This window comes from Engystomops pustulosus, chromosome 2 (assembly GCF_040894005.1).
Source record: "Engystomops pustulosus chromosome 2, aEngPut4.maternal, whole genome shotgun sequence".
NCBI lineage: Eukaryota > Metazoa > Chordata > Amphibia > Anura > Leptodactylidae > Engystomops > Engystomops pustulosus.
The window spans coordinates 24945787-24965813 of record NC_092412.1 but is presented as its reverse complement, the minus strand read 5'-3'; the positions used below and the strand labels follow the sequence as shown (position 1 = coordinate 24965813).

The window sequence follows — 20027 nt, the reverse complement described above, 5'->3', positions numbered from 1 at the left end:
AGATATTTGTGTGGGCTGCGTGTAATGGCACAGACATAACAGAGCTTGTACTTTCTCCTCTCAGCAGTTCCAAGCTGCCAAATGACTTGCTTGACATGCAGCCAAGTTTCCAGCCAGCTGTTCATCCGCTGAGCGCCGTGCCACCAGGAGGGAGTACATGGGGAGGTAAGGAACGTGCCCAAATGTGCTGCTCAATCCTCACAAGCCCCCGGGCACCATGTAGGATTTTCAGTAGTAACAGGCTGAATGTATTGTAACGTGTGTGTGTGTGGGGGAAATGAGGACACTCTGAACTGATGAAGCAGAGCTGAGCTTTTTCTGTAGGAGCAATATTTTAAGGGAACCAGGTGTGACCATCCTGACTGCAGTGTTGTCATCCTACAACACTGTGTAATCATACCTTTGTTGATGTTAGTAGCAGCAGGACTGTGAAATATGGATTTATTTTTCCGAACTGTAGTTTCTTTAAATGTACTCAGAGGCATGTCCTTACACTTCTGTGCTCTCTGCAGCTTGCGTTAAGGTATTGTCCCTGGAGAGATGTGCAGTCATTCTTGTGTATGAGCTCCAGGCTAATTTGCATAGAGTATTTCATCCTACTAGTAGATGTCCTTTAAATCCACTTTGTTATATTCCCTGGCAAAAGGGAAGGTGTCTCTGGCTCAGCCGGCCCCTCCCATCTACTCCTCCCATTTCCCATGCCTCTTTTTAATATGTGACCAGGTCCTTTTAGCCTCCTAACATTAGCAAACTGTACACCATGTGTATATCTGATCACATGAAATCACAGCAGCCTCCATCGTCTTCTACTTTTCCCCATCCTTCATGGAGGCTGCTGAGGAGGGGTGTGGGGGGGGGGCTTCTATCTGGATAGAATGAATATTATACGGATGAGTTCCCACTTAGCAGTTCTGCAACAAATGTGCCATCTACACCCATGTTACACACAATTCACACTACTAGAAATATCTGCGACAAATCTGCCGTGTGTGAACAGCTCCATACTGTGTGGTTGGCTTTCTCTCTTACTAACCAGCTGTGTAATCGCCTCTTTCCTCTAACCTTTCCACTTTTCTCTCTGCTTTTTCTTCTATCCTGTCCGGTCTGTGAATGGGGGCGGCAGATCCTTTCAATTCCGAAGCCGTCGATGAGTCGGTCTCCAATCTTAATCCTTTCCTCAATAAACCTAGCGATGGCGCCCATCTTCCTGTTAAAACTACTGACACAGCCAGTTTCACTGCTAAGACTCCTAACCATGACATATTCATTGGTAAAGTACCCTTCACTCTCTATCCTTCTGAATATTGGCTCCAGTTTTGACTGTGTATGGATTTTTTCCCCCTTAGGTCTTGCCCATTGAGCTGCCATAGTTTTAGGAGCGCCGTCGCCCTAGTTTTAGGAGCGCCGTCGGCGACTGTCTCAAATGTCTTGAATTTTCTTTGGTTCTGCAGATCATACCAATCCGTTCTCTGAACCGCTCAAGTCGCACCTGTATGGTTGTGGCACTGGTCGGTTATGTGCAGGTATATAAAAGACCTATATGCTGTAGACTAGATTTGTGGCTTATGTTGTTAGTTTTTGGAGGATTAAAAAACAGAGCAGCAACACCCCAAAGCCATGTTTTCCTGATCTTGCACAAGGCCTTTAAAGTATGTGTATGTAGTGGAGGCCCCATCCCTGTACCTAGCAGCACAGCTGGGAGTAGTAGTCACCTAGTGCAATGACCTTATATTCATTATGAATAAATCCAGTGATGCTGGTTTGTGGAAAACTGCAATTTGTAAGCATTTTATCTATTAAGTCATCATCATCAACTTTTACCTCATTCTGTAGGCTGGCAAATCACTCATCTGGTTCTCTTATCTCTACTCCTGTCTCGCTCACATCTTTACCATATGTCTTGTGTTAGTGGTCATCCTGTGCCTGTATTATACCCCAGAGCTGCACTCACTATTCTGCTGCTGGTGCAGTCACTGTGTACATACATGACATTACTTATCCTGTACTGATCCTGAGTTACATCCTGTATTATACCCCAGAGCTGCACTCACTATTCTGCTAGTGGTGCAGTCACTGTGTACATACATGACATTACTTATCCTGTACTGATCCTGAGTTACATCCTGTATTATACTCCAGAGCTGCACTCACTATTCTGCTGCTGGTGCAGTCACTGTGTACATACATGACATTACTTATCCTGTACTGATCCTGAGTTACATCCTGTATTATACTCCAGAGCTGCACTCACTATTGTGCTGCTGGTGCAGTCACTGTGTACATACATGACATTACTTATCCTGTACTGATCCTGAGTTACATCCTGTATTATACCCCAGAGCTGCACTCACTATTCTGCTGCTGCAGTCACTGTGTACATACATGACATTACTTATCCTGTACTGATCCTGAGTTACATCCTGTATTATACTCCAGAGCTGCACTCACTATTCTGCTGCTGGTGCAGTCACTGTGTACATACATGACATTACTTATCCTGTACTGATCCTGACTTTTATTCTCTATTATACTCCAAAGCTGCACTCACTATTCTGCTGTCATGTATGTACACAGTGACTGCACCAGCAGAATAGTGAGTACAGCTCTGGGGTATAATACAGGATGTAACTCAGGATCAGTACAGGATAAGTAATGTCATGTATTTTAAACAATTGTAACATACTTCTCACTCTTTCATAAGATCTCTGCTTGCTGTCTGTGATTCTGTGGATGTACTTGCCTAATATTTCCCACAGCTGAGGGTTTGTTGCAGATGTAACAAGTCTAAACCATCCTTATGTTATTCAGTATATTTTGGTTTCTGATTTCTCCCACTCACTGACAGAAAGCAGAGGCTTTGTAGCCCAGTGTAGATTAGTATGTTGTGTGTATATGATGGTGTTCCTAGGGTATAGCACCCGTCTCGCCATACATGTGTCCTGATACATGTCTGCACCTATTAACCCTTTCTATTCTCTCACCTTAATTAACAGATTCTTTCCGCGGGCCTCAAGTCTATCCTAACGCTTCCCATTTCCATACTGAACCCTCTACAGTAGCTGGCCTATATGGAGGTAGGTGACCTGAGGCTCATCCAGCTGAGTGTTTGGGTAGTGATATCTTGTATCTTACATGTGTCCTGATACAAGGTACAGACCATGGATACATTACAGAACATTGCTCTGTGCTGCGTATAATGGGGGGTCTCTGGTCATTCAGACTTCTCTGCTGGTTGAATGCTCGCTTGTTGGCAGCTTCTCCTGCCATCGCAATGCACAAAGAAAGATGCCCAGCAAGTAGTCTGCATGTGAGTGAGGCTTGGCAGACATTCAGCCATGCTAAATGCAGCATCCTACCCATGTGTGAGCGAAGAAAACACACAACACATACACTGCTTCTATATCTATTACAGGTGCAGACGGGGGCAGCGCCACCCCTGTCCATAGGACATGTGTGGTATTGCAGCTCAGCCTCCTCCACTTTAGTGCAACCGAACTTCAGTTCCACGTGCAACCACGTAGACTGGTGTTGCGCTGTTAATGACTTAAAGGGCATCTACCAACAGGATGAAGAACTGTATGCAAATGAGCCTGAGAGGTCTCCAGGCTCCATAGGTGTTAATGAAGCCTTGAACCCCTCAGGCTCATTTGCATAAAGCCTTTCATCAACTTTAAACTACCAGGCCGCTTAGGTCAGGGATGAAATGTAATTTTCTAGAATTCCCTCCTTTATGTGAAATCTCACCCGTTTACCTATAAAGTAACATCTTCCCCAATTCAAGCACATATGACTCCTCATCCAATTTTCACATGAGATGAGTCAAGTTTAGAGGTTGCGGGGTTTGTGTCACTTCAGAAACCTTTTATGTCTTGTTCTATAGCAACTAGAACCATGCTTTGTGTCATATTAAAGGACGCCTGTCATCAGGTCTGTGTCACTTGTCCTGTCACCACTACCTGTTGGAGCAGCTCACAAGGATCCCATCCCAGCCTTTATCTAGTTATTTCATACATTAATCATTGTAAAATCATCTATTCTTTATTATGTAAATGAGGCTGGTCACATGGTCAGAGACAGTGATGTCACCCCTGTTACCCCTCCCCTCTCCTCCCCCTGCTCATGTCTGTGTGTATTGTATAGTAAAGCATTGCTAGTGTGTGTGCTGTATCTGCTGACATGCTGCATCCTCCTAATACACAGAGACACAGACATCGGCTACACATGTACCTGACATGTTCTGCTATACACATGTGAGAGACACAGACATCAGCTACACATGTACCTGACCTGTGCTGCTATAACATGGCTGCATCCTGGAGCTGTTGTATCTTACACACACGCACGCACACACGCACACACACGCTGCAGGAGGCGTGACCACCAGCAAGCACATGGAGCAGCTGTCAGTCATGCACTGGGGGTGTGGCTGTGCCTCCCACTCATGAATAAGCTGGGCAGCTTGAATATGCTATTGGACATTTCACAGGTCATTTGCATACAGCTTTAGGACCTCATTGCTTAGGTTTACAGGCATGTAGATGGACAATGAAGGAATAGAGGCAATGCTCTCTAATGGCAGTTTATGAAAATATATTTAGTTTAGGGGGGTTATTTTGCATGACGAGTTCTCTTTAAAGATAAGAATCTCATCTTTCAGATGACATTGGACATGTTGTTCTGTGAGCTACAGAACTGGACACACAGGCAGCTAAATACATAGTTGGAAATTCTGCAGATGAAGATCCAGTTCCAGCCTATTTTTGTTACTGCCTGTGTGTCCAGTTCTGTAGATGAGCGCCGTAAGCTTAGTGTGATCTGAAAGATGAGATCCATATCTTTAATATGACATACGGCATGTTTCTAGGTCCTATAGAACAGAATTTAGAGCCTTCTGAATTGACAATAACCAAGGCAACAACTAAACTTGACTCATCTCATGTGAAAATGGAATGAGTTGAATCATATTTGTCTGAATTTGGAGATTTTTTTTCTAAATGGGTAAACCGGTGAGAGTTTACATAATAGGGAATTCTAGAAAGGACATTTCATCCCTTACCTGAAGGGGGCTGGTAGCTTAGTGGGGTAAAAGCTGGTGACAGGTTCCCTTTAAGCAGATGAATCTACAACCAGCCTTGTAGGTCATTGCTGATCTAGATTTGACCTTCTTTTGCATAGCAGCTCACACATCGCTATGGCCTGTCCTGGAATATGTCTGTTTTATGTAAAATTGTGTTTTTACTTTAAGTTAATGCCTTGTAAGGACTTCAGAATCCCGGAAAACCGGGCGATAACCTCTTATATCCTTACTATAATAGCAGCCATGTGTCCTCGGAGTATGTAGGGGTCTTGTCTCATGATCCGTCATTGTGTCTTGCAGGGTTCACACCATCTCTAGCCGTTCAACCACAGACCTCCGGTGGCCTTAACGTCGATTTCGATTCGGTTTTCGGCAACAAGTCTCCCACTAACATCAATGTAGACCCCACCGGTAAGAGCTGCAAACACGGGGGTCAAAGTTTATTTCATATTATGGTGTCGCCCCACCAAAGATCATCTGTGCGGAATCAACGTCTTGATTGATATCAGCGGCTGATTGTAGAGTTTCCAAAATTGCAATGATCACTGGGAGGCCCAACACCAGCACCCCCAGTTATCTATTGTAATGTTTGGGGAGAATTGAATACCCACTGACCCATCACAGGGAAGTGAAGCTTTACATTGTTATTGTTTTTGTTCTATATGAATGTTTTATTTTATTTGTATATGTCCCCTATGATTTGTAAAGCGCTACGGAATATGATGGCGCTATATAAATAAATATTATTATTATTATTATTATTATTATTCCCATCTTCTAGTATATGTCATGACCTATAAGATGGGGTCCGATCTCTGGTCTCCCTACAGATCCTGTCTTCTAGTAGTGTTAGTAGACTGCTCCATTCTTGCTATAGGGACTGTCTTCTAGCAGGACCTTCGCCCTTTGTGGGGTCAGAGGTCATAGATTACATTTTTCTCCACTACAACAAGATGAATGCATGACATGTTGTTCGCTTCTAAAGGCAAACACAAATCTTCCAAATCTAATCTTGGGAAGATACAGAACGTTCCTTTGTGTAGAGAATATTCTTTAGATCTATATGTCAGTCTGTTATGTTTTAGGGCAGCACGGTGGCTCAGTGGTTAGCATTGCAGCCATTGCAGTCCCTCCCAGGTCAACATCTGCAAAGAGTTTGTATGTTCTCTCTGTGATTGGGTTTCCTCTGAGTCCTCCGGTTTCCTCCCACACTCCAAAACATACTGGTAGGTTGATTAGATTGTGAGCCCTATTGGGGACAGGGACTGATTTGGCAAAGTTCTGTACAGCGCTGCGTAATCTGTGTGCGCTATATAAATAAAGAATTATTATAATTCTAATAGTTGGCTTTTTCCTCAGGCTTTGACGACATGGGAGGGCTGCTGAAGCCGACCGTAGCGTCTCAAAATCAGAGCATGCCCCCATCCAAAATCCCTCCCGGCAAGCTGGTGTCTGACGACCTGGACTCCTCTCTGGCCAACCTGGTGGGAAGTGAGTATGGATACCGCAATAATGCTCATTCCGACCCATGTCAACCATTAGACGGCATCTTATCATCAGTTCTGTTTCTCTCTTAGATCTGGGCATCGGGAACGGGACAGCAAAAAAGTAAGTGAGAGGAATGTGGGAAGAGGATGGGAATCCAGAACATTTATTTTTAGAGTAACGCATTTACTTAATATCCTATCCTTGCAGTGATGTTCACTGGAGTCAGCCAGGAGAGAAGAGACTGACAGGAGGGACCAATTGGCAGCCAAAAGTGGCCCCAACAACAACCTGGAATCCAGCGACTCTGGTGAGGAGCCATAGCTGTAACACAGCGACGCAAATATTACATTTACATTGGAGGATGTAGGTGAACTTCTATTCACCTAAATATTTTGCTTTTTTGACCTAAATTAAGCTCCAATAATTAACGCATCTATATAATGATTGGAGATGATTTGCTTTGTGCAGCGCTGTGGAATCGGTTGGCACAGTGTAACGGAATTATTATTATTATTATTATTATTATTATTTATTCATAATACTAAGCACCAAGTCACCTGCAGAGGTACAGAATGAAAAGAGAATATTTTCACTGTCTGCAGCCACCAGCAGGGGGAGCTTCCTGTATGCAGTGTTGGTAAAGCAACTGTGTTGGTTCTGGGGTCACTTATTCAATAAACCTTCGTTGTGAATTAGGTGTCCTAGAACATGGGCATAACGATGAGCATTTTGGTGCACCATGGGAGTGGCCATGTGGACCGGAGCACCCTCTATTGTCCATTGCACTGCCTAGTGCCGGACATTAAGTTTCCTTGCAATCTGGCCAGGAAAGGTTTCTCACATCTTGCATCCACTCCTATGAGTCAGACCTCTCGCTCTGCCGTGCGGCCACCCGCGGTCTCTACAATTGCCCTTTGGTTGGTCCTTGGGGAGGATGGGATTCCCAGATGTGTATAGCATGCATCAGCTATTAGAATTGCCCCCTTCCATAAAGCCCCTCTAGTAGGGGGTGGCATCTATCAGTCCTGGTATTGCCCCTCTAGCAGTGTAATGTCTGTATTGTGTTGTGTAAGTGTCTCTTCTAATCCTGTGTTATTGCATTGTATAACTGTTCGGCTCGATGACCCATAAAACAGAATGGCATGCATTTCCCACCATACGTAAGTGAAACCAAAGAAAACGGCCTCTCTGCTTTCCTCTGGCATGCAGTCGTGATTAACCTCTATCTCGCCGGTGCCTCACACTAATCACGGTTTGATTGTGTGGTTTGGGGTCCTAAATCTTTTCGTGCTGCATCCTACCACTAATGGCATGGAGAGCTGCCATGCTTCTAGCTTGGGGCGCGGACAAACCTCAGAGCTATGGGAGACGGGCTATCCTCTGCTGCAGTGATGACAGTTTTTGCATGTCCCTTCCTCACTTCCCTGGTTATTGTAATCATCAGAATGATCCGACTGTGCAGACAATCTTAAGGATTCCCCTCCTGTTCACTTTACATTCACATTCTACAGGTTCAAGTGATTAAATTCTATGCGCCTTTTACTGCCACTAGAGGGGGCTGACTGCATACTGTGGTGGTACAGAGATCGGTTTGTAGTGTGCATTCGGCTCCCTCTAGTGGCGACTGAAGGCAGATGGAATATTGTTTGTATAACTTGTCTAGGCTGGAGGTTTTTGAGAGTACACCTCTGTACACCTCAAGCAAAACTTTCATGTTCTGGAAGTGACTTTCATAGATGTGAAATTAAGGAATCACTCACCCAATGAGCTTTGGTAGGTTTTTGGTTTTCTACATTCCTCATGTATCCTTTCGTGTCCATACACCTCCTATGTTCTCCTTTAACCATAATGTTAAATCCTTGAAGGGTCTTCCACATCTACCGGGATGAAAGACTGTATGCATATGAGACTGAGGGGCTCCAGGCTCCATTGACACCTATAGAGCCTGGAGCCCCTCAGGCTAATTTGCATACAGTCATTCATCCTGGTGGTAGATGCCCTTTAGCACCTTACCAGGATTTACTAATGGAAGTCCCTTCAAGGAGTGTAACATGATGGTGTCTGAGGACAAGGAGAACATGGGAGGTGTATGGACACTGTATTTTATGCATTGAGCCTGGCTGCTAGATCAGCAGTACAAGAGCTTAGGGTGGGTCCGCCTAATGTAGCCCATATAGGGGGGGTCCCCTGTTCAGTATCTTTGACCACAGTAGATGGGAGACAAAGCCATCCTTGTAGAAGTGAATGGAGCAGCGCTCCAGCATCTGAACATGTGTGTCCACATTCTCATGATTACCGGGGGTTGCCGAAATCAAACCCATAGGAAGTTGAGATCTTTCTGTAAGTTATACCAAAGCGCTGCTGGTGATGTGTTGGCAGTCGCATGACCACAGTAAAATTGGGGGAAAACAAGCGTAGATATAGATTGTAAAGAGAAGATTTCCACTGCCTGCAGCCACCAGCAGGGGGAGCTTCCTGTATTCAGTGTTGGTAAAGCAACTGTGTTGGCTCCCGGGGTCACATATTAACTAAACCTGTCCTTGTAAATGAAGTGTCCTAGACCAAAGGTATACGGATGAGGATTTGGTGCACAATGGGCGTGGTCATGTGGTCTGGTGCACCCAGTGTCACTACCTAGTGCCTGATATTACATCTTACAAGAGTATTTTTCACGTAGGCTGTAACGCTGTGTCTGTGACATAACTTGTTATCCTTCCCCGGCTGTCCAGTCCTGACACAAGACGTCTATTCATAACTAATCACTTGCGGGATGTGGCGTCTTCCTCTAATAATCGTGTGTGGCGTCTCTGGGTGTGTGGATTCGGCCTCCTGCTTGATAAACTTTTTGTGATTTTTTTATTTTTTTTTGGCTTGTGATTCACGTTTTGAGCACAGATGCCCGGCCATCCGTGCAGCACATGACTTCTTGCTTTGGGTCACCAGCACTGCATGGCTGCCGGTCACACCGCTCGTCCGGAAGGTCATAGATTTGTATCATATCATCTGTTTTTATTACTCCAGGCTCCACCAATAATGGCGTATCCAGCCACGACACCCACAGGGGTCACAGCGTTTGGAATGGTAAGTGTCCATGTGTCCAGCGGCATGTGTAATGTATGGGGGGGGGGGGGGCCCTGTAATGTATGGGGGGGAGGGACCCCCTGTAATGTATGGGGGGGAGGGACCCCCTGTAATGTATGGGGGGGAGGGACCCCCTGTAATGTATGGGGGGGAGGGACCCCCTGTAATGTATGGGGGGGAGGGACCCCCTGTAATGTATGGGGGGGAGGGACCCCCTGTAATGTATGGGGGGGAGGGACCCCCTGTAATGTATGGGGGGGAGGGACCCCCTGTAATGTATGGGGGGGAGGGACCCCTTGTAATGTATGGGGGGGAGGGACCCCTTGTAATGTATGGGGGGGAGGGACCCCCTAATGTATGGGGGGGGGGACCCCCTGTAATGTATGGGGGGGGGGGGGACCCCCTGTAATGTATGGGGGGGGGGACCCCCTGTAATGTATGGGGGGGGGGACCCCCTGTAATGTATGGGGGGGGGGGGGACCCCCTGTAATGTATGGGGGGGGGGGGCCCTGTAATGTATGGGGGGGGGGGGACCCCCTGTAATGTATGGGGGGGGGACCCCTGTAATGTATGGGGGGGGGGACCCCTGTAATGTATGGGGGGGGGACCCCTGTAATGTATGGGGGGGGCCCCTGTAATGTATGGGGGGGGGGCCCTGTAATGTATGGGGGGGGGACCCCCTGTAATGTATGGGGGGGGGGGACCCCCTGTAATGTATGGGGGGGGGGGACCCCCTGTAATGTATGGGGGGGGGACCCCCTGTAATGTATGGGGGGGGACCCCCTGTAATGTATGGGGGGGGACCCCCTGTAATGTATGGGGGGGGGACCCCCTGTAATGTATGGGGGGGGGACCCCCTGTAATGTATGGGGGGGGGACCCCCTGTAATGTATGGGGGGGGGACCCCCTGTAATGTATGGGGGGGGGACCCCCTGTAATGTATGGGGGGGGGACCCCCTGTAATGTATGGGGGGGGGGACCCCCTGGAATGTATGGGGGGGGGACCCCCTGGAATGTATGGGGGGGGGACCCCCTGGAATGTATGGGGGGGGGGGACCCCCTGGAATGTATGGGGGGGGGGACCCCCTGGAATGTATGGGGGGGGGGACCCCCTGGAATGTATGGGGGGGGGGACCCCCTGGAATGTATGGGGGGGGGGGACCCCCTGGAATGTATGGGGGGGGGGACCCCCTGTAATGTATGGGGGGGGGACCCCCTGTAATGTATGGGGGGGGGACCCCCTGTAATGTATGGGGGGGGGGGACCCCCTGTAATGTATGGGGGGGGGGACCCCCTGTAATGTATGGGGGGGGGGGGACCCCCTGTAATGTATGGGGGGGGGGGGACCCCCTGTAATGTATGGGGGGGGGGACCCCCTGTAATGTATGGGGGGGGGGGGACCCCCTGTAATGTATGGGGGGGGGGGACCCCCTGTAATGTGTATGGGGGGGGGGACCCCCTGTAATGTGTATGGGGGGGGGGGACCCCCTGTAATGTGTATGGGGGGGGGGGACCCCCTGTAATGTGTATGGGGGGGGGGGGACCCCCTGTAATGTGTATGGGGGGGGGGGGACCCCCTGTAATGTGTATGGGGGGGGGGACCCCCTGTAATGTGTATGGGGGGGGGACCCCCTGTAATGTGTATGGGGGGGGGACCCCCTGTAATGTGTATGGGGGGGGGACCCCCTGTAATGTGTATGGGGGGGGGACCCCCTGTAATGTGTATGGGGGGGGACCCCCTGTAATGTATATGGGGGGGGGGCGGGACCCCCTGTAATGCGAGGATTTACCTCTTGAGAACTTGGGGTTGTGTTTCCCACTATGTGACATTGGGCCCTGTGCACATTGGATCAGTGATGGTCAGTGAACCCATTGAATGTGTATCGCACCAGATACATGACGAGGCTTAGGCTTAGGCCTCTTGACAGCGGACAGCAAGCAGAACTACACCAGGTCGGAACTGGCGAAGTTTTGCGAAAACAACCAGTGACCATACCCATCCCCTCTACGCCTTCTATGGTGTGGTGGTGGTATATTTGTGATTTCTTACATTGCACAAGAATATGCGAATATTCCACTGATTCTACTCCAGTCACCTGGCATAGAAGCAGTGATTTATCAACCCCACAATCATGTCAAATAAGACACGTGTAGTGCGTATGTATACATTATATACTTATACACTCCATGCACACAATATATACTGACCTAGAGGAGGTGGAGATGAGATCCTAGCTCTGCCGTCCTGCTGTCCCCTCTCCTGATATTACTTATCTGGGCTCTGCTGTGTACTGTGGAGGATGTGCAGTGTTATATACTATGCTGTACACTGTGCAGTATAATATGTATATGACGGTGCATATCCTCCTTTCTGTAGGGTCGGGTCTGGCGTCCTGGGCCCGGTAGCTGCAATGGCTGCTGCCCCTGTAGTGACACCCCTGGGCTTGTGATCTTGCTCTGATTTGGGGGTCTGATCCTCATGTACATGTTATTTGTCTTGCAGCCTCCACAGATGGGAGCTGTACCTGTAATACCACAGCAAGCGTTGATATATAACCAGCCTGTTATGAGACCACCTAATCCCTTTGGCCCTGTATCAGGAGCACAGGTAGGTTCTGCCATGTAGTAAGCGGCGACTAGCGGGGGCTCCGGTAGAGGGTTTCCCCACTGTGGATGGGGAGATGTTTTTTGTCAGATATGTTCTGCACAGTAAATATTTCTTGGATTTTACGGACCTTGGGGTGCTCGCCTCGTCTTTGTTGCAATTTGTCCTCCCAAAAATTACGTCTTCACAGTATAATGTTAAAGGAAACCTACCATCACAATCCATCCTGATAAACCAGGGACACTTACCGATAGATCCAGGCAGCGTGACTGTGGTCATCTTCTTATACTTCTTATGTATCTTCCTTCTAAAATCAACTTTTCAAATTATGCTGATGAGCACAATGTGCTCTTGGAGGCGTTACAAGAGCCCCTCCTTTCTGCAGCTTCAAGGTCTATTACACGGTCTACGCCTCACTCTTTTAACTTGGCACTTTGCCCATCAACCTGCCTGCTCTATTCTAGCACAGTGGGAGGGGGAAGTGCTCTGCACAGTGTAACAGCTCTTGAGGCTGCAGCATGAAGAGACTCTGGAAATGCCTCTTAGAGTCCTTCTGGCTTATTAGCATAATTGTAAATGTTGATTTCTAGATGGAAGGCCATGGATAACCTGTATCTGAGTAAGTGTCCCTGGTTTATCATGTTTGGTTCTGACAGTAGATTTCATATAAAGGGATTGTGTCATGAAGAAATCCCTTTAAAAATGGAAGCCGGCACAGTGACCCGGATTCTCCTGTCCTGTGGCAGATAAGGCCTCAGAAGAAATTAAGTATAATACCCCAGGGGCTATTACCCCTGAGGGGCTATTTATTCCCCCTCTGAGGGGCTTCCATAGCCCCTGTATATGACCAAATGTGAATAGGGGGTAGAAGGGGAGTATTACTGCAGCATCAGACTACAGTGGCCTAGACTGTAGTCTGTTACCATGGAGAAACATAGGCATGCATAGGAACCATAGACCTAAAACAGTAGGGGAATTTTCAATTAAAGGGGTTGTCCCAATTTTAGAAATAAACAGGTCAGGCCTACTGTGATCCTGAGCGATCACAAGAATGGACTTCGGCTATCCGGGGGACGGGTGGAACTGCAGGAGTCGGCATACACCCTACAGCTCCATTCTTTTCAATGAGAGTGCCCGAGATAGCTGGCTCCATCCATTAGTGGTAATTGGATCTCCGGATGTTGGGGGGGTCTCAGCAGCGGGACCCTCACTAATCACCTTGGATAACTTCTAGGCTGGGGACACCCCCTTTAAGGCTTCATAGGCATATAATATTTTTTGCAATAATGGTGCGGTCTCTTTCCCCCCCTCTTGCGGTCATTACACCCTTATGTATGAATGTATCTATATTCCTCTCCGTCCTACACAAGCGTTTAATCCTCGCTTTATCCGAAATTGGTTTTGCCTTTTTTTTTTTCTAATCTTTTATTTCATTAGTTGGGAGGTCATACAATGACATGCGCCGCCCTCCCCCTCCCGGCTCATCCCTTCTAATCCTCCATCATTATAAATGGAGAAAGCTCTGTGGTCTGGGCTCGCCCCCTTGGACGTGATCCCTGTCTCATTACACCGGGCTGTGCCTGAGGGGGGCGCTGACACTGGGTCCTCTGTGTATGCGGGTGGGATGAGGATGATTTTTCTTTGCTTGTCTGTACTTCTGTGTTCTCGGTTGCTGTCCGGGGGTCTTTGTTTTTCATGCCCTTTGTGCCTCTCCTCTCGCCCAGTTGTCTGCAGCCTCCAGCCCTTCCAGTCAGAGTCCTCACTCAGCGCCCGGGAAGGAGCCCTATCCACAGCTCTCTTTACAGGATTTCTTGTAGGACCATATAGGTATAGGAAGAGCGCCCCCCACTGGCTTCTTCTCAGACTCCTCCTCCTGGGGCTTTGTCACCGTTTTTTATTTTCAGTTTTACCCCCTTCTTTCTGCACTTACCTGGTTTGACCCTGCACTCACTGCTCCGTCCACCGCCCTCACATGCAGAATAGTTTGGCTAAGTTGGGGGGGGGGGGGGGAGGGGATGACAACCAACTTGTAGACAGTTTCCAATAACAACCATCAGAATTTAGAGCGAACTCCAGAATAATATAAAAGCTAAATGTAAATGGGCAATGACTTTCATAGGGGGACGTAGATTTTGATATAACTCACCCCCCTCCATGGTTTTAAATAATAAGCCGGCAGGGCCTGGAGTTGTATCGTCTGGTATGATACAACCGAGCACTGGGTGGTACTGGGGCAACCATATGATGCCCAGCAAAGTATTGGAGCTTCCTCTTAATCCTGCAATAGTCTCTGTAGATTAGGATCCTCTTCCAAAATGTCTGCCTTAGGATGTACATTGTTAGAGGATAAGTCACCAGTTTCAGATTAGTGGGGGTCAAACGGCCACTTTGTTGTGGCCATGCCAAGGTACTGCAGCTTTTTGACCAGATAAATTAACTTTGATCATAGATGCCATGGACCCACCTCCATGGATGGCTCCTCCTCCAAATGGGCATATTGCAAGTGGGGGGGGGGGGCTGTGAGATATCCCTGGTCTCACTAGAAATCTAGGCAGTTTTGGAGACTTTCCTCACAATGATCTTTCAGTACCAGGACATGCACCGCCACCCTTTGTGTTGCTGCTGTCCCTTTGCCTCTTCTTCCCTGCAGATCACCTGATCCTGATCCTTCTCCTTTTCCTTCACCTTTTTCTGATACTTCCCCCGCCTCTTCCTCTTGCCGCTTTCCCCCCGCCTCTTCCTCTTGCCGCTTTCCCCCCGCCTCTTCCTCTTGGCGCTTTTCCCCCTCACGCCTCTTCCTCTTGGCGCTTTTCCCCCTCACGCCTCTTCCTCTTGGCGCTTTTCCCCCTCACGCCTCTTCCTCTTGGCACTTTTCCCCCTCACGCCTCTTCCTCTTGGCACTTTTCCCCCTCACGCCTCTTCCTCTTGGCGCTTTTCCCCCTCACGCCTCTTCCTCTTGGCGCTTTTCCCCCTCACGCCTCTTCCTCTTGGCGCTTTTCCCCCTCACGCCTCTTCCTCTTGGCGCTTTTCCCCTCACGCCTCTTCCTCTTGGCGCTTTTCCCCCTCACGCCTCTTCCTCTTGGCGCTTTTCCCCCTCACGCCTCTTCCTCTTGGCGCTTTTCCCCCTCACGCCTCTTCCTCTTGGCGCTTTTCCCCCTCACGCCTCTTCCTCTTGGCGCTTTTCCCCCTCACGCCTCTTCCTCTTGGCGCTTTTCCCCCTCACGCCTCTTCCTCTTGGCGCTTTTCCCCCTCACGCCTCTTCCTCTTGGCGCTTTTCCCCCTCACGCCTCTTCCTCTTGGCGCTTTTCCCCCTCACGCCTCTTCCTCTTGGCGCTTTTCCCCCTCACGCCTCTTCCTCTTGGCGCTTTTCCCCCTCACGCCTCTTCCTCTTGGCGCTTTTCCCCCTCACGCCTCTTCCTCTTGGCGCTTTTCCCCCTCACGCCTCTTCCTCTTGGCGCTTTTCCCCCTCACGCCTCTTCCTCTTGGCGCTTTCCCCCCTCACGCCTCTTCCTCTTGGCGCTTTTCCCCCTCACGCCTCTTCCTCTTGGCGCTTTTCCCCCTCACGCCTCTTCCTCTTGGCGCTTTTCCCCCTCACGCCTCTTCCTCTTGGCGCTTTTCCCCCTCACGCCTCTTCCTCTTGGCGCTTTTCCCCCTCACGCCTCTTCCTCTTGGCGCTTTTCCCCCTCACGCCTCTTCCTCTTGGCGCTTTTCCCCCTCACGCCTCTTCCTCTTGGCGCTTTTCCCCCTCACGCCTCTTCCTCTTGGCGCTTTTCCCCCTCACGCCTCTTCCTCTTGGCGCTTTTCCCCCTCACGCCTCTTCCTCTTGGCGCTTTTCCCCCCACCGCCACTTCCTCTTGCCGCTTTTCCCCCCACCGCCACTTCCTCTTGCCGCTTCCCCCCCCCCTCTTCCTCCCCCCGCCTCTTCCTCTTGCCGCTTTCCCACCCCACCGCCACTTCCTCTTGCCGCTTTCCCACCCCACCGCCACTTCCTCTTGGCGCTTCTCTCCACCGCCCCCGCCCCCCCCCCCCCCCCCCACCGCCACTTCCTTTACCTCCTCTTGAGTTTTATGTTTTTGTGGGTCACTCAATAATTTTCAGTTTATTTTAGGCCTGATGTCCACAGGCCGTTTGAGCCGTTTCTTGCATGCAATACCTCCAGATTATTTACACTTGTATTTTAGTTTCCCCCCCACTTGTTCTTGAAGGTTTGGATTGTCACTGGTGTGGATTATTTTATCTGTTCTCCTAGCTTGGTCCATGATACAACACGCTGGTTTCTGGGGCTTCATCACTGTCATGGGTTGTGTCCTGCTCGGTCTCATTCAGCTGCCCTCTTCATGATGACTATTAAAGAGACTCCAGAACTAGCTTGAAGATTAACTGTCAAAAAAACTTTTTGGAACACCCCTTTAATGCCATCTAGAAACGTGTTGTATCATGTTCTGGCCTCCTCTAGCCGCAGGTCCAGCCTCATCCTCTGCTTCCCCTCCTTCACGTACATGTCTCCTCTCTTCCAGATGCAGTTCATGTAACCCAGCTGGACGGGAGCACCCATAGAAGATGGAAAAAAAAAATTAAAAATAAAATCCCTACTTCCAGTCAAATCCAAGCTGCTGATAAGAAGTTCTCTCTCCAGTTCCTCATGAATGGTACCAGAACGGGCTGCCAGCTGCACAGAACAGGGGGGCGGAGCTACAATCTCTCCAGCCACACTGCGCTCCTTTCGGCCACACCGCGCTCCCACTAACTGTGGGGATACAGTAGATTTTCCTTTTATTTTCTGGGAGTGTCATGTATTTTCGGCCTTATACTGTGTGAAGTGAAGGCGAGGAGAGACGAGAAGTGCGACGTGTCACATGACACCAGGGTCACGCCCCTGCCCCACCCCCCCTGAGATCTATAAATATATATATATATATATATTCAGTTTGCAGTAGACATTCCTTATGTATTATTTGTATTTATTTATGATTATGTATCACCTTATGCCATATGTACGGATGTATACAGGTTGGGGTTTTGTTTTTTTTAATTTTTTGGGGATTTTTTTTAAAACAAAAATTTTTTTATGAAAGTAATTCCATACCGAGCACTAAATATTTTAAGTCCGTATACTGCTAAACAGGGGGGAGGGTACTTGACCAGGGGTCCTATCGAGCTGCTTTAATTCCAATAGTGGGAGATGTGCCTGGGGGGGGGGGGGGGGGGGGGTGTTAGGAAAGAGCACTACATTTTACATCTGATTTTATTTGGGGGGGGGGGTGTTGGGGTGGGGGGATATAGCTTTGTGCTTGGCAGATGTTTTACATTGGACATTGGTGATGCCTTTTAAGAAGAAAAATAGGAAAAAAAAATGATATGAATGTGAGGAATTGCTTTCATCGTATGGTTTCCTTTAACATCCCCTTTAAGGTTTGGTGGGAGGGCGGAGGGGATTTTTTTTTAAACTGTCACTTTAAGTGCCATAACACGTTTTTCCCATATTCTGATTTGGGGGATGAGGGGTTAAGTCCCTGTTACCGCCCCCTGGACTCTTCCCGCTGTGACTCATTGCTGATACAGGTGACGACCCCCCTTGAGTTACTCCCCACCGGAGGGCGCCGTGTCCGACCCTTGTCATGCAGTGCCTTGCAGCCGCACATCCACCCACCCACCCTGCACCCATTCTGTTTTAAAGGGGAACACACCCCTTCCCCCCGGCGCTGTTGATCAGCGCTCGTCATGTAAATAAATCTTTAAAAAAAAGAAACGCTGGAAGGGAAAGTAAGGAAAAGGGAAATTCTCGGCATGAAAGCAATTCTGTACATGGAACGCACCTGCTGCATTGTCTCTGCAGATTCTATTTTTGTTGAAAATATAAAAAATTGTATGTGGTCAGGAAATTGGTGGATTTTCAAATAAAATTCAGCTTCAACAGGTTTTCTTGCGGTGTTTTTGATGGTTTATTGTGAAATCAGAGGAAATTGGTCACTTAGACTGAGACTCCTCGACACATGCCGATCCTGGCGCCCCCTGCAGGAGGATGGCATTAAGCTGATGTGTGTTATTATGACGGCCCCTATGCTGCTGGAACTGGCACAGAGCCCCAATCTGTTCTGGCTTTTAGAAAAGGGGTTAATGTGTTACATGTTCTTAAAGGGATATTCCAGGTTTTGTTATGTCTAAGTGATCAGTATCAGATTGATGGTGGACAAACTGTCAATCACGTCATTTGTCAACTCTGACTAGAGCCCCCTGGCTTGTATACAGCCACAAAGCACAGCACCGGCTATTGTACAGTGGCCATGCTAAGTATTGCAGCTCAGTCGCATGCACTTAAATGGGACCGATGGGCGTAACTTTACCAGACCACTGCAATAAACTACTATGTAATAATGTAATGAATCTCTGGACCGCACTCACAACCTATTGGACAAACCCCTAGTGGGAAGTGTGCTCTGCTTATACCATGTGCCCCTTGGGAAATGTATAAGAATTAGATAAAAATGGTACACGTTTTTATCTACTATGTAATAATACCTAGCCTGAAAATAAGACCTAGTTACAAACGGTGGCACATAAACTCAGGTGTCAATTTAAAGTGGAGAATATCCCATTTACCATTGTACAAGATTTGTCTAGGTGACCGCTGTTTGACTCCCAACTGTAACGGAAGGAGGCGGCGAGAGGGAGCTGCAGGAAAGGGAAGGAGGCGGCGAGAGGGAGCTGCAGGAAAGGGAAGGAGGCGGCGAGAGGGAGCTGCAGGAAAGGGAAGGAGGCGGCGAGAGGGAGCTGCAGGAAAGGGAAGGAGGCGGCGAGAGGGAGCTGCAGGAAAGGGAAGGAGGCGGCGAGAGGGAGCTGCAGGAAAGGGGACGAGGCGGCGAGAGGGAGCTGCAAGGAAAGGGGACGAGGCGGCGAGAGGGAGCTGCAAGGAAAGGGGACGAGGCGGCGAGAGGGAGCTGCAAGGAAAGGGGACGAGGCGGCGAGAGGGAGCTGCAAGGAAAGGGGACGAGGCGGCGAGAGGGAGCTGCAAGGAAAGGGGACGAGGCGGCGAGAGGGAGCTGCAAGGAAAGGGGACGAGGCGGCGAGAGGGAGCTGCAAGGAAAGGGGACGAGGCGGCGAGAGGGAGCTGCAAGGAAAGGGGACGAGGCGGCGAGAGGGAGCTGCAAGGAAAGGGGACGAGGCGGCGAGAGGGAGCTGCAAGGAAAGGGGACGAGGCGGCGAGAGGGCGCTGCAGGAAAGGGGACGAGCCGGCGAGAGGGAGCTAAAAGAAGGGGACGAGGCGGCGAGAGGGAGCTGCAAGGAAAGGGGACGAGGCGGCGAGAGGGAGCTAAAAGAAGGGGACGAGGCGGCGAGAGGGAGCTGCAAGGAAAGGGGACGAGGCGGCGAGAGGGAGCTGCAAGGAAAGGGGACGAGGCGGCGAGAGGGAGCTGCAAGGAAAGGGGACGAGGCGGCGAGAGGGAGCTGCAAGGAAAGGGGACGAGGCGGCGAGAGGGAGCTGCAAGGAAAGGGGACGAGGTGGCGAGAGGGAGCTGCAAGGAAAGGGGACGAGGCGGCGAGAGGGAGCTGCAAGGAAAGGGGACGAGGCGGCGAGAGGGAGCTGCAAGGAAAGGGGACGAGGCGGCGAGAGGGAGCTGCAAGGAAAGGGGACGAGGCGGCGAGAGGGAGCTGCAAGGAAAGGGGACGAGGCGGCGAGAGGGCGCTGCAGGAAAGGGGACGAGCCGGCGAGAGGGAGCTAAAAGAAGGGGACGAGGCGGCGAGAGGGAGCTGCAAGGAAAGGGGACGAGGCGGCGAGAG

The 20027-nt window shown here is 49.5% G+C and overlaps 1 protein-coding gene across 15 annotated transcripts in view; it reads left to right on the top strand.

Moving 5' to 3' along the window:
* The window catches only part of PICALM (phosphatidylinositol binding clathrin assembly protein), a 60044-nt gene extending 43132 nt beyond the window's left edge, over window positions 1-16912 (top strand). For 2 of the 15 annotated variants that reach the window (XM_072134041.1, XM_072134039.1), the window contains exons 12-24: window positions 65-165; window positions 1124-1270; window positions 1452-1523; window positions 2994-3074; window positions 5378-5488; window positions 6437-6568; window positions 6655-6685; window positions 6773-6872; window positions 7702-7725; window positions 9587-9646; window positions 12150-12254; window positions 13976-14078; window positions 16769-16912. In XM_072134041.1, the coding sequence (XP_071990142.1) occupies window positions 65-165; window positions 1124-1270; window positions 1452-1523; window positions 2994-3074; window positions 5378-5488; window positions 6437-6568; window positions 6655-6685; window positions 6773-6872; window positions 7702-7725; window positions 9587-9646; window positions 12150-12254; window positions 13976-14068 (1057 nt within the window). In that variant the 3' untranslated portion in view covers window positions 14069-14078; window positions 16769-16912. The remainder of the gene's footprint in view (window positions 1-64; window positions 166-1123; window positions 1271-1451; window positions 1524-2993; window positions 3075-5377; window positions 5489-6436; window positions 6569-6654; window positions 6686-6772; window positions 6873-7701; window positions 7726-9586; window positions 9647-12149; window positions 12255-13975; window positions 14079-16768) is intronic. The other 13 variants (XM_072134040.1, XM_072134045.1, XM_072134043.1 and 10 more) reach the window with 13 other exon arrangements.
* The last annotated feature ends 3115 nt before the right edge of the window (window positions 16913-20027 follow it).